The sequence below is a fragment of the Chaetodon trifascialis genome, chromosome 4 (assembly GCF_039877785.1).
Source record: "Chaetodon trifascialis isolate fChaTrf1 chromosome 4, fChaTrf1.hap1, whole genome shotgun sequence".
NCBI classification, from domain to species: domain Eukaryota; kingdom Metazoa; phylum Chordata; class Actinopteri; order Chaetodontiformes; family Chaetodontidae; genus Chaetodon; species Chaetodon trifascialis.
The window spans coordinates 9,764,537-9,778,644 of record NC_092059.1 but is presented as its reverse complement, the minus strand read 5'-3'; the positions used below and the strand labels follow the sequence as shown (position 1 = coordinate 9,778,644).

General features: G+C 42.8%; 1 protein-coding gene across 1 annotated transcript; it reads right to left on the bottom strand.

Moving 5' to 3' along the window:
* Nucleotides 1-256: 256 nt before the first annotated feature.
* On the bottom strand, nt 257-13,056 carry tnni3k (TNNI3 interacting kinase). Its single transcript, XM_070960705.1, has 25 exons — nt 13,017-13,056; nt 12,596-12,704; nt 12,368-12,453; nt 12,024-12,121; nt 11,670-11,780; nt 11,473-11,571; nt 11,234-11,372; nt 10,870-11,014; nt 10,670-10,774; nt 10,442-10,536; nt 10,001-10,150; nt 9,842-9,925; nt 9,696-9,752; nt 9,011-9,103; nt 8,553-8,610; nt 8,270-8,464; nt 7,246-7,350; nt 7,101-7,153; nt 5,878-5,930; nt 5,267-5,399; nt 4,715-4,824; nt 3,452-3,511; nt 3,196-3,365; nt 999-1,078; nt 257-369 (listed from the first exon to the last, which is right to left on the bottom strand). The coding sequence occupies exons 1-25, from the start codon at nt 13,054-13,056 to the stop codon at nt 290-292; spliced, it is 2,508 nt and encodes an 835-aa protein (XP_070816806.1). The 3' UTR covers nt 257-289.
* Between the last annotated feature and the right edge of the window lie 1,052 nt (nt 13,057-14,108).

Sequence of the window (14,108 nt, the reverse complement as noted above, 5' to 3'; positions counted from 1 at the left end):
ATGTCAAATTTATGCAAACAACACATTTTTCTTGACACACACACAGTATTTACAAGATCTAAAAGCCCCTTAAAAAACTGTTCGTAGCAAATAAATCAACACAAACTAGACATTGCAGACTGAGAGTGAACTGTAAACCCACAAAACAACTCATCCATATACAATATATGACACCTAAGTACAGTTAAATCAGCAAAATCTACTGCTTCTACCATCAGTTTATACAGTTAAAATGAATCAAATCACTTAATACGCTAATAATAAAGAGGGCTAGGAGCTCCACGCAGGTTTAGTTACTGTCCTCGAAGCTGCCACTGCTGCTGAAAGACGAACAGAATCTCATGGTGCTCATGGGATCAGACACGTACCCTGAAAAAGAGACAAAGGCAAGTGAAGTTGGGTATTATTCTTACTGAAATAAATTCTGTGAAAATACCCAAAATAATGACTTGCTCCTACTAAGAAGATGAAAGTCCCACATGAATCATCCTGCTGCTAGAAATACTCACTAGAGCACCAAATGTGTATTCATCCGCTGCTGAAAATAGTCCCCAACCAGTGCACCTTTTATTCCTGTTTGAGTCATGTTTGCTAAAAAAACTACAGTTCCCAGCTGTTAAAGGAAATTACTGAGTCTTTTTTTAAAATGAATCCATATATTTGAGTGCTTCAGACAGAGCAGAGAAGCCTAAAAATGTGTTGGTTTTGGTCTTTTTCATGGGATTTGTTGAGCAAAACCTTATGTTTTAACTTACTATGTATGACTGAAGAGCAGCACTTAGTTTGTTTTTGCAACAAGTGAACAATATGAAGAACTACATTAAAAAAAGACTGAAACATAAACATCAGTATAAAAAAAAAAACTCAAACAAAACGAAATCAACACTGCATAAGAACGAGTCTTTGCAGAAGCAACGATCAATCCCGACACGGCCCTGAAAAGTTAAACTGCTCCAGCTTCACTCTGAACCACAGTCAGTCACTGCACAGTAACAAACCGTTTCGATCGATGGGAGAAAACTGCATGTTCTTTCGGAGTTCCTCCAGCGAAAGGCCTCCGGACGCACGGCGCTGCTCGCTGAAAAATACAATAAACACAAACCCAACACGTGAATCCACGAGTGTGGAAATATATACTGCCTCATTTACATGGAGGGAGACAGATGAGATGGATCCAGATGGAAGCAGAAGAAATTCAATATGTAATGTCCGACCTAATGCCGGCTGCTCTCACTTTCTCTGCAGGAGTACAGTATACAAAATTGATGACAGGTTTGATGGGATGAACACACACACACACGCTAACACACACACACACACTCTCTGCACACTTCATGAAATAAAATATATTTGTAGTCATGATCATTGATTCTCTGAGATATGAACATCCAGAAAGGTCTTGTCTAACTTTTGATGGAGCACCAGGGAAATACTGACAAGTCACTGCCACGCCACAATAAGCCCACCTGGGTTCATAGCGACTGTTACCAGGCTCCAAGTCCTCCGACACACTGTTACCAGGCTCCAAGTCCTCCGACACACACACACACACACACACAGAGTTCAGACTCAAAGCCAGGCGTCTAATGGAGGCCTTCCTCCTCGGTCAGAATGCCATGCATGTTTTATTGCATTTGCTTTGCTTTGTTTCCCGTTCAGTATCCAAGCAACTCCTCTCCACACTGTCACAGTAAGTATCTTAACTGGTCTGCGTGTTACCGGCATAACAGTTGTTCAGAGAGGGTCGTTTGTACAAATTAGAGCAAGCCCAGGCACGATATCTGTGGAATTCCTGTTAGAGGATTTAGCCAAAAATATTTAATTGAGCTACCTTCAGTGAAAAACAAATTTAAGCTTTTTTTAACTACTTTTTGAGGCTTATCCACACGCTAACTTCAGAGGTAATTAACCACATAAATGACTAAGAAATTTGAACATCTGTGTTCCCTCTACTGTGATGACCGTAAAAACAACATCTATGCTTGATTTATTTGGCTGCAGAGACAAAACACACAAACATTTTCAACTAATCAAGGTCTTGGAAGGAGAATTTAGTCGACTGCAGTGACGTTGTATTTGTGGAAGGAAACTGTCACAGATGTTGTCGTGCTGTAAACACTCCAGTGGATTCCAGCATTTCCAAATTAGGCTGATTGCTTGTTTGAGTGTACAATCCCAACAGAATACAACCATATTCAAACTGTGTTTTACGAAGCGTTCCTGAGCCCATGTAGTAATATCCTTCACTCCATCCTCGCTTGTGAAAGACTGAGCCTTTCCAGGATGCCCCTTTCAGACCCAATCATGATATTACCACCTGTTACCAATGAGCCTGTTCACCTGTGGAATGATCCAAACAGGTATTTTTGGAGCATTCATCAACTCTCTCAGTCTTTTGTTGCTCATGTCCAAACTTGTGTGAAATGTGTTGCAGCATCAAATTCAGAATAAGCAGATATTTACAAAAATCAATGAAGCGGATGAGGTCAAACATTAAATATATTGTCTTCGTGCTGTTTTAAATTTAGTAAATGTCAAAAACAATTCGCAAGTTATCACGTTCTGTATATTTATGCTTTACACAGCGTGCAAAAATTTTTGGAATCAGGGTCGTACGACAAATCCAATATAAATAATATCCAGTAAATCTGGCAGGGCAACGCCGTGGCATCTGTTCCTGAAACTTTGTCAAATTCCTCCCAAACCATACACCAAAATGACAGGGGAATTTAATTTTAAAGAGGCAGTTCACCCCAAAATCAATCCACAGAGCTCAGTAGGCAGCTTCAAGTAGGAACTATTTCCTTTCTACCAAACTACACCTGCCAACTGTATCACTGCACAGAAGGAAGTGTGCATCTACTCTCCTAAACCTAGCGTGACATGGCAAGCTTGTGGAGATTTCATCAATTGGTGACAATATTTAGAGGAAGGAAGTCTTATTGCTTTATTTCTGCATTTACAAAACAGCCCTGATTAGACATGAGAGGCTCCAGCTGTTGTTAAATTGTGAGGCAATCAAGAAACATAAAGTATATCAAAGCTTCATGAAATCAGCTAAAGATTAAATGATTGATGATTAAAGCTATAACTTGGCTCGGCCGCAACCAGTAGCTGAGTTATTTGGTGTGAATGTGGCCATTGTGCACTCAATGATCCTCCTCTGGGCCCGTGGAGGTGCTTGAGCTCTCTTACCTCTGAGTCCAGAAGGCGTAGGCGCGCGTGTTGAGAGCGTACTCGAGTTCAAAACGGGAGCGCAGGGCGGCCACGTGGCTCCGGCCGGGTCCTCCTCGCCCCAGCAGACAGTCAGAGGAGGAGGAGGGCGACAGGGAGCCGCTGCTGTTACTGGAGGCTGGAGACATCAGCTGAAATAACAGAAATATCGTCCCAAGTTAGAGAATTTAATTATCAGAACTTATATACATTTAGGAATATGGGGAATAATATATACCTCAACATTGCATAAACATTCCTCCAGGTTGGAAACCACTTCAGAGAACTCGGGCCTGTCCTGAAGTGGAGAAAGCTGATTATAATGATTTCAGTCAGATGCATCAGACAAGGACACGCGTCAAACACTGTCCCGTACGTTGAGCTCATTTTGGTCCACCCACACATGAAGCAAAGGTGAACTCTGCTTCAAAAGCAGCTCTCTTAGATCTCTTGCCTCACTGTAAAAGAACAAACACTGCCACCCTGGAGCTGTTCAATTATACATCACATCCTCAGATAGAGGCCAACGTCTGTCTGCATACAGCTTCAATGCAGAACGGGGAAATGAAGACAGCGCAGTGAAAACCTAACATGACACCATGGCTGGAAAGGTAGTTTTTGACAGTAATCAAACACTTTCTGCTCCTTTAAAAAAAGACTTTTCTGTATGTTTTTGATCTTGACAGTTTTGACAACACTCATGTAAGACCTGTCTGTTGTGGAAAACATTTCAAATGACACAAAGTCCCAGAAAAAAAGTGCTCACCTGAGAGCAATGATGCAAAATCAGCTTACCCTGCTGCATTCATGGTCTCAGGCTTTTACAAATACATTATACAGTGCAAACACGGCACATTGTGTCCTACTCCAAACCCCACAGGAGCTGCTGTACTGCACAGGTGAGGCACCACGAGAGATGCATGCACATGAAACTTTGTGGCGGCCTATGGAGATCACACTCCGAGCTGTACGGGGACGAGGTGATCGCTGAGAGAGCGAGCAACTGGTTGGCAAACAGGAAGGAGGTGTACCACAGAGGGAGAAATGTGCCAACACGCTCGGCCGTGTTATAATGTCTTTTAATGAGGCCGGGAAAAAAAACAACGCCTGGCTAATTGAGAACATCACAGTGCTGAGGGAGGATCATCCCGGTCGTGTGTTGCTCCTGAATGTGAACAGCTGTGCAATAATGTATCATCTGGGGACGCGGCGGTGCCGTTCATTACTGCTGCACGGTTTTTCAGGAGCTGCTGACTCAGCGTCAATTGCCTCTCCGAGCTTCAGCATGTCTAAACAGCTAATGACATGGAAGGATTGTGGTGAGATCATTTTAGTTTGAAACCACAAAGCAAGTAGTTTGAGTGCATGCTTGACAGTCAGCGACACTGTGCACTATTGTATAAAATGGAAATTCACTGAGAACAAGTTATTATTTCAGTGACTATTTCAGACAATCAGAGCTCAAATGAAATTCAGAAAGAGGTGAAATGGGGTCAGTTACCTCTGGACAGGCGTACCAGCCTCTCATCAGCAGTGCAGAGATGGGCTTGGGGATGGAGTAGCCAATAGGAGGCCGGATGTGATGGTAGGCCATGTCTGCTGCTGCAGCAGCTGAAGACAGAAGGACACGTCTTGACGTCTGACGGCCTTTCTGTTCTGTGTTTGTGGACTAAAGTAGCTTTCTTGTTTGGATTTACAACATATTTTATCAAACAGACATTCGTGGTCAGCAGATGATGCATCAAACTCCCTGACTTGAGGTTGACATTTGTGGTTTTGAGTGAAGTTTCTCAAAAACTGTTGAGTGGATTGCCAAGAAAATCTGGTGCAGACGTTCATCTCTCCCATTGGATTAATTTGGTGATTCTTTAACTTCTCTAGCGCCACCATCAGGTCAATTTTTTTATTTGTCTTATAATCTAATAGTTTGTGTTTTGGCCAATATATTATATTTATGACCAAATACCCACAACACTTAGGACACTCCTTACAGCCTCAGCTGTACTTTGTGTTTAGTGCGAATTCAAAACCTCTTCAGTGAAAGAAAAAATACCAGGTTTCAAGTGAGCGAAAGGAATTTCTCCAGTCAGCAGCTCCCAGAGACAGAGGGCGTAGCTAAACATGTCGGCCTTCACCGAGTAGCGAGTGCACTGGGTGAACACCTCAGGAGCCATCCACCGCAGGTTCTGCACAGACACACAAACATGCAAACAGAAAAATATCCTGACATTCAAAAAGCATCATGGCAGTGTGGTATTTCAAGACATCAGGCCATCATGAACACACACACACTCACATAAATGAGGCCCAATTACTGACATAAACACTGTGTCCCAGCAAGGGCAAGTAGTTCCTCACAACAGGCAGTTCCCAAGAGACGTAACACACTTAACATCAAACTGCATGCCAGGCACTCTGGGTAGTGATGAGTCAGCACATGGAGACAAAATCTGCATGAAGGCAGTTTTTTGTTTTTTTTTTTGGTGGGTAATTGATGGCAGAAGCCAGCAGCACAACAGCACACACTTTAATCCAAAGTGGCTTATTCTTCCACGGAAGATGCAGATGGTGTGAGCGTTTCTGGCCAAATTCAGGGAGAAAAACTCTTTTCAAAAGGTTTTATGAGCATCATCAAATAAATCAAAAGGAGGAAACGGCACTGACCCCCGGCTGCTTGGTCATGTTATCTTCGTCCACAGATTGTAGAAATCTAGATTCTGCAGGGGGGGTGAAGCACAGTTGACCAATGTACATCCACACTGGGTCATTCATCTGGACTTTCATCTAGACTCAGTCACGCTGAGCAGAGCCAGTGAATAAACCTTTGATTGCCATTCTTTCAAGAAACTAACAGAAATATGGCTGCCAGACTTCATGTTACCCATGAATTTAAAGATGGATGACAGCAAATATATTTCATATAGCAACAATGATTTTAAAATAACACGATATTGGCTAAGAAACAGCAAAAGATTAAACTGGTTGATGCTGTTTACGATGAGCTGCAAACAGTGCTGGTCCATGACTTCAAAGTTAGGCTATAAAAAACTTCTCTAGACAAGTGGAGAAGATTCATAAAGTAAATACACTGACTTAGTAATGTGAGCTATAAAACCTTGATTTCAAAAAGCTTGCACGCTGTGTGAAACATAAATAAAACAGAATATGATAACTTGCGTGTAACTTTGTGACATATACTCAACAGAACACAGCACAAAGACAATATATTTCATGTTTGACCATCAGCTTCATTGATTTTTGTAAATAAATGCTAATTCTGAATAACAAGCTGGGACAGGAGCAACTAAAGACTGGGAAAGTTGTTGAATTCCTCCAAAAACACCTTTTTAGATCATTCCACAGGTAATCATTGGTAACAGGTGATAGTATCATGATTGGGTATGAAAGGGGCATCCTGGAAAGGCTCAGTCGCTCACAAGCGAGGATGAAGAGAAGTTCACCACTTTGTGAACATATGATAGTACATGAGCTCAGGAACACTTTGTTAAACTGTTGTCTGTTAACACAGTTTATTTGCAAATGACTGCCTTCTGTTTTTAGTCATGTTTTACAAAGTGTGGCAAACTTTTTTGGAATTGGTGTTGCACTCCAATATATATTGAAAGTTGGTTAAAATTAGCTAACATTAGCATCCATAAGCTCCTGGTCATACCAGATAAGGTGAGGCTGTAGAGGATTAAAGTGAGCAGGGGTGAGATTTACTCCTGATAATATCAACAGATTCTCTTGCAAAAGAGAAGTTATTTCTTCTCTTGAGAGGTGCAGTTTCACTCTCAAGTCATTTGATTTAGTTTTTTTAAGAGAATACTTAATGCAGCTTTAATTTTCTTGAACAGCAAATAAAAAAACTGCAAAATGTCCCTTACCTCCAAAATCAGCCACCACTGCGTGTCCGTCCTCATACAGCAGAATATTGTGGCTGGAGGGAACACGTGTGTTATTAGTAATGACAACAGTTACTTCAGCCTGCCATTTCCATCCCAACACATGCGCTGCTACTGTGGCGCCCACCTGTTGAGGTCCCTGTGGATGATAGGCTGGGTGAGATTGTGCAGGTACTCCATGCCCTTGGCCACGTCGATGGCAATGATGAGCTTGGACTGCAGGTCGATAAGCCTGTCCATTGACACATCATTAAAGCAGCAGCCACTTAGCTCCAGATCAATGGTCCCTGCCAATCACACACACCACTTTACACAGATCAATAGGACAGTCTATAAAGACAGCACCTGGCCACACAGTTAGAGGAACACTTCATCTGGATCAATGATGATCACGGCTGAGGGGTGAGGGGACACTTCCAAGGAGGATAGTGAGACCTGAAACAGCCGGCTGTGCTGTGCAAACAGACACAGAGTCACTCCTGAAGGCGGTTTGAGCTCTTTTTAGATCTAAATGTGTGAGGAATCGAACATCTAGTGAACTGATGTCAACACACTTCACCGCTCAGGACTTAACTAAAACTTCTTCTTGGGTTTTGAAGCTTCCTTTGATTATTTTAACACTAGTTTAACAGAAATACCTTGAAAATGGAATGAGATGTAATACAAGGGCCCTTCAGTGAATAATAACTTAATTAAAATGTTGAGCTTTTCCTGAGTTTTTGACCTCTATGGACCTTTTTTTCTTTTTAATTACATGAAATGAAGTAGCACATACTCACATGAGAAACAGGAAACATAATGTTTGACATTCATGCTTGATTAATGACTTAAATGATAAGTGGATTATCAAAATTGCTGTTGATTGAACTGATTTAATTTTCTGTCAGTTGACAGCTTGACTGATCGACGTCTCGTTTCAGGCCTAATTCATTATGAGACTGTTGTGTTGGATGACTGCAGCGGTTTTGTTTTAAAGCTGATGTTAGCCCGCCATGACTTTAACCAAGCAAATCTTAAATGATGCTGCTCTTTGTGTGGTTGCACATGTGTACGGTTGTTAGTTTCAGAGCTTTTGTGGTTCAAAGGGCATTGGATGAGGGCTGTTAACGGTGGTATAATAAACTCCAGTGAGTAAACACACACTTCCTCACCTCTTCTGCTCGTGCAGCAGAGAGAACAGAGAGCCTCCAGACACATACTGGGTCACAATGGCAAACTGGCTGGGGTCATCCAGACACGCCCCCACAAACTGGATGATGCAGGGGTGGTTGAGGCGACAGAGGATGGAGACCTCTCTGCAGAACATGTCCACGTCTGACTTCGAGCAGTACGTGTTGGCTCGATAGCTGCAAACGACAGCAACCATTGAAGAACTCCTCTTACCAAAGGTGGGATGCAAAATGTCAAATTTCGAGGGTCGTCAAATTAAAGTACCGTTTTATGGCAACAATTTTGTTTCGGCATTTGCCTTTGTAGACTCTTCCAAAGGAGCCTGAGTGTGAAACACATGTGATGCTCAATAATATTATTTGATTATCTGAAGCACATTGATGGACCAGTGTGTGGGATTTAGTGGCATCTAGTGGTGAGTTTACATACTGCAGCCAACTGACTACCAATCGCGAAAAATGTAAAAACCTCGCTCTAGAGCCAGTGTTTGATTTGTCCCTTCTGAGCCTCTGTAGAAACATGGCGGACCAGTGGAAGCGGACTCCCTCTGAAGATATAAAGAGCTCATTCTAAGCTAGCAAAAACACATCAATTCTTATTTTCAGGTGATTTTACAGTAATGGAAACATACTTATGAATATTACATTCCATCTCTGCATATAGATCCCAATTAATCCTACTCACTGGACCTTTAATTGAACAGAAAATATAAGGAGAGTTACCTGATCCAATAATCTCGTTGAACTCCAGCTCGGAAAGCTGAAGATGGAAATGAGATGGGAGGCTGGCCCTGAGGAGGAGAACCTCTGCTTTCTCTGAAAATAACATTTTTAGAAAACTTTATCTGATTAATGCATCATTACCCCCAAAGAAAGGTCACCTCTTTTTAATTTAGCCTGTCTTTACAGGTGAATCTGCATCAGGTACATGGTAAAAACATGGTTCATGCTCAGATCAAAGGACATGCAGATGATGGTCAGAGTAGAAAGTATAAATGAAATGTGGGTATACTACTGCATGTTTGCCAACTAAAATCTGTTTAAAGCTGTTTATTTGTCAAAATCTTTGCTAGATGTGGCTGATTGAAGGAGCTAAAGATATTCTATTTTTCTGCCAAGACTTAAGGAGCCATCAAGTGCATAAATAGAAATAAGGCACTACAACTGAATAACTAAAGCTATATTGACTGTTCATAGGCGCCTTTTTAGCACATACAGTAGCTCCACAGACAATTTCAGGTCTTGGAGGCTTTCACATTTTGAAGATATTAAGTACGGATATCACACAGCCAGAGACAGATCTGCTGTTCGTGCCACCCCCGGTGTCACTGACAGTGTGTGCTGTCATGTGAGCTGACAGTGATGTGAAGTGTGGGAGAATCTGCCGTGCTTCACTGCACTTCACTACCTTTAGTCATGCTTTTGATCTTTCCCAGAGGAGACGGGACAGAAACATAGGACCCATCTGGAAGAGAGCCGGCAAGTTCAGACTCATTAATGGGAGGAACTGTGTGATTTTTAGTTCAGATAAACATATCTAGAGGGGTGGCTCACCCCCTCCTGGCTGGGAGTACTCATTGCAAGGGAACTCATCTGGACGTTTGTAGTGTTTCAGTAAAGTGACGATGGCATCGTGACCTGAGGCAGAAAGTGACAGTATTAGTGTTCATCAGATCTTTCCTGACAGCTAAGCTCATCCTCACACAAACAGACCTTTTTCATAAGCCCACATCAGGCAGGTCTGCTCGTCCTTCTCCCCGCTGGACCTGCTGGGGTCACAGGCAACCAGGTTCATGTCTGCCCCGCTGTCCAGCAGGAACTGCACCAGGCGGATGTGGCCGTGAAAACAGGCGCTGTGAAGTGCTGAAGAGAATGACAGCAAACACACAAACATTAAATATGGAAGCATTAAAAACTGCTCCTGCACTATATTTAACAGCACATGTGAGGAGAGGAGTTTTACACAGTGGTGGAGGAAGTATTCAGATACTTTACTTCAGTAAAAGTACTAATACCATGCTGTAAAAGTAGTGGCACAGAAGTATATAAAGTTATGATGTAGGACTGCTCAAGTAAAATTCCTCAAATTCATACTCAAGCACAGTACTTGACTAAATGTACTTAGTTACATTCCACCACGGGTGTTGAAGTCACCTGTGTGTCCATCTCTGCCCTGATGGTTGATGCTCATGGCGTTCTGGCTCAACAAGAACTTCACCATCTCCAGGTCTTTACCATAAGTGCACGCACTGTGACACAAGACTCATTATCACCTCAGAGCACAAGTTCAAAGAAAAGCAACGCTCAGAAATTAAACGTGCCAATGTGCAGTATGTGCTCTGTATGTGTTTCACAGATTATTAATACAGTGTGGGACTATACCTGTGAAGCGCTGTCTCGCTGAATATGTTCTCCTTTGACAGACTCTCTGTGCCAGACAGCTGTATAATCTCCCTCACTGCCTCATATTTTCCATTATAGCAGGCCCTGATGAAACATTCAATACAGCACTTCAGGTCCACTTCATGTCACCTACCAAACACTTACGGTATAAAAGGCGACTGACACTGCAAACCATTTACAAGTGTAATGGCGTGTCCCCATAGATGTTGACAGAGTGAGGCTGCACATCAGAGTTGGCCTGCAGGAGGAAGCGAACAAGCTCGTGGTGACCGAAGCGAGCACAGAAGTGGAGAGGAACATGATCCTCGTTGTCCTGGGTGTTTACTGAGAGAGACGAGCAGAAAAGTTCATCTTTAATGCAGATTGAATTATCTTACTAAGAAGGGAGTCAGTTCAGCCAGTGGATGTGTTGAAGTAATAGGGCTGTTTTACAACCACGGGCAAATAAAGTATGTAATCTATGCTCTTATGTTTCATTTCTTTGATTCAAGTGAATCTGAGATAAATGTGGGGAAGCACTCTTGATGTCTCAGGTGGTCTCACTGTTAGCTTTGCTCCCCTCTCCCATCAGCAGTTTGATGATGCTGAGGAAACCTCTGGCTGCAGCCAGGTGCAGCGGCCGGTCGCCCACTTCACCGCCCGCATTCACATCTGCCCCAAACTTCAGCAGCAGCTTTGCCACCTGAAAAGGAGAGAGCGACAAAAAAATAAAAAACTTCAGTCACTTTTCCGATCAGTTTTTCCGCGATCAGTTAAGGATGCAGAGGTGATGAGCAACTTACCTGCTCGTGGCCGTTATAAGACGCGATATGCAGTGGGGTGAAAAACACAGCATCCTGAACATTCACATAAGCTCCATGCTGCAGGAGTATATCTGCTGCCTGATGGGAAAAAATGCAACTTCTGAATGTGCAAAAGCAATGAAAAGTCCAAATCTGTTGATCATTTAAAAGACAACAAAAAATAGCCCAGCTCTCACCTCATGGTGCCCGGCCAGCGTGGCCACATGCAGGGCGGTGAGGGCACCATAGCCCACCTGCTGCACGTCTGACCCTCCATGAAGAAGTGCAGTCAACAGCTCAGCATTATCCTGTGGTACAGAAACAAACACGCAAACCATAACTGCTGATTCAAAGCCTCACTTTAACTTTACACAGCCGTGATTGTTCTGCCTTTACCACAGGCCGGCATTGACGTCACAATAAAGAGATGCAGCTAATCATGCTGGCTCTGTGAGTGCTTGCACTCCACCATGTGGTAAAACTTGGACAGCTCTTTACCACACAGCACAATGATATAGATTGCGGCTGGAAATGTATGAAGGACGTTTTACCTTGTAAGCAGCAAGGTGGAGCGCAGTGAATCCATTCCTGGACAGTCTGGAAGGACGCAGGCCTTTGAGCATCAGGGTGCGGATATGAGCCTTGTTACCTGGTCACAAATATAAAACATTATGAGCTGGTAAAATATTTCACTCAACAAAACATCATGTTTATTGTGAATGAAAGAACAAGGCAGAATAATCCACTAAATCTAAGAAGCAGGGAATCTGTTGACTGCTTCATGTGCGTTTGAGGTCATCTTCAGACAATAATGTCGGTCAGTCCACAGTAATCCTTCCTTCCACTGTCACACTTTGTTGAGGAGTTATAAATAGACTGTAAAAGTCATGCATACCTCCACATACGCAGCAGAGATGCAGCAGAGACAGCCCCTTCTCTGTTCGGTAGCTCACGTTCACCTTCTGAAAAGCCTCATCAGAGCTGAGAAACAGAAAATCAACATCGCCCGCTTGTGACAAATCAAACCCGGCTGACTCAGAAAGGAAAGGTGAGCAGCCTGACGAGAACACAGCTTGAATTAAGTGTGGTTTATACTGTGACTCACACACACAAAAAAAATCACCTGAAAGCAAGTCTGAGATCCACAAGCTCGCTGTCTTTGACCTGGAGGTCGTCCTCCAACTTCTCCAGGATCACAGAGTACGACTCGCCAACCTTCTTCTTCCACTCATCTTCACAGCCCCATCATCAGGGTGAACCACAACAATTTAATCATTTCCACTGCTTGTTATTGCCCACATATTCTAACGTTAAAGTTGCATAAAAGTGAGTCCAAACAACTTTATATTACACTATAATTGAGCAGAACTATTGGTCGGTCACTGAGTTTTAAAAAGGCGTGCACAACCTTTCAGTGTGTGAGATTGAGAGTGGTGGCAGCCAACAGTAAAACCCACCCCTCCAGGCTTTCCTTCTTCAATGCCAGCCCCACTCTCAGTGCTGTGCATTAAAATATTCTCACACAATCACAAACAAGACATTACCTGTACACGTCTGAGATGGTCTTGATTTGTAATTTCCCATCGATGTGGTCCTTCTGTTGTTCGATGTGCTGTGTACTTTGGTTTACTACAGTAAAGCAGTAATACAATCTGTCTCTGCAACAATTGCACAGGTCCAGATAAAGGGGGATCATGGCTGCGGTCTAAAAATAAACACCTTTGAGTGGAATGCCTAACAACTACGACAACTGATCTCCCTCCAAATGCAAGCAGCCGTGTATCAGTGTGACTGCGTGTGTGTACAGAAATGAAGCAGGTGATCGGCCGTTCGCTTTGCCAGATAGTCTGACCAGAATCTGCTTGATGGACTGAAACTGAAGTGCTTTGCAGTTTTGTATCATGTCCTGATAAAAGCTTAGTTCGGTGGTTTCCAAACTTTTTCTGTCACACGTCTTTCACAGCAGACATGTTGGCTTGTCATAGCAGGAAAATCACAGGTGGAGCTAATATCATTTACAATGACTATGCTCCATTCATGTTATTAATAAACATCTGCTGTGCAAAAGGCCTTTTAAGAAAGGTTAGATGAATTGTGCCGTCATAAGACAAAGATGTGTCTATGTAAACTGGTTTCTCCACGTCTGCTGATGTACATTTAAAGCTTTGATGCTGCCATATTGACAGCTTGTCCTGCTGGTGTGAACTAAGAAACTACTGAAAGCAAAGCACCCCCTAAATGCTAAAAAGGTGTGATGTGGTAGGAAGAGGTAGTAAGCTTCTAATTGACAGCAGACAGTTATATTTTCAATTAAAAATGTTTAAGGATGACCTTTACGAGAGGTTATACACCACAATGAATCAGATGACAGAATCCATTCCAGAGCTTCATACTTGAAAAATAGGATGTATCACGGGTAGGTCAGGATCAAAATACAGGAAGTCAGGGTGGGTAACTTTCACTCTTTGGTGTAAATTCAATAACACACAGATCAATAAGTACGATCTATCTGTCTGTCTGTCTGTCTGTCTGTCTGTCTGTCTGTCTGTCTGTCTGTCTGTCTGTCTGTCTGTCTGTCTGTCTGTCTGTCTGTCTGTCTGTCTGTCTGTCTGTCTGTCTGTCTGTCTGTAAAGAGG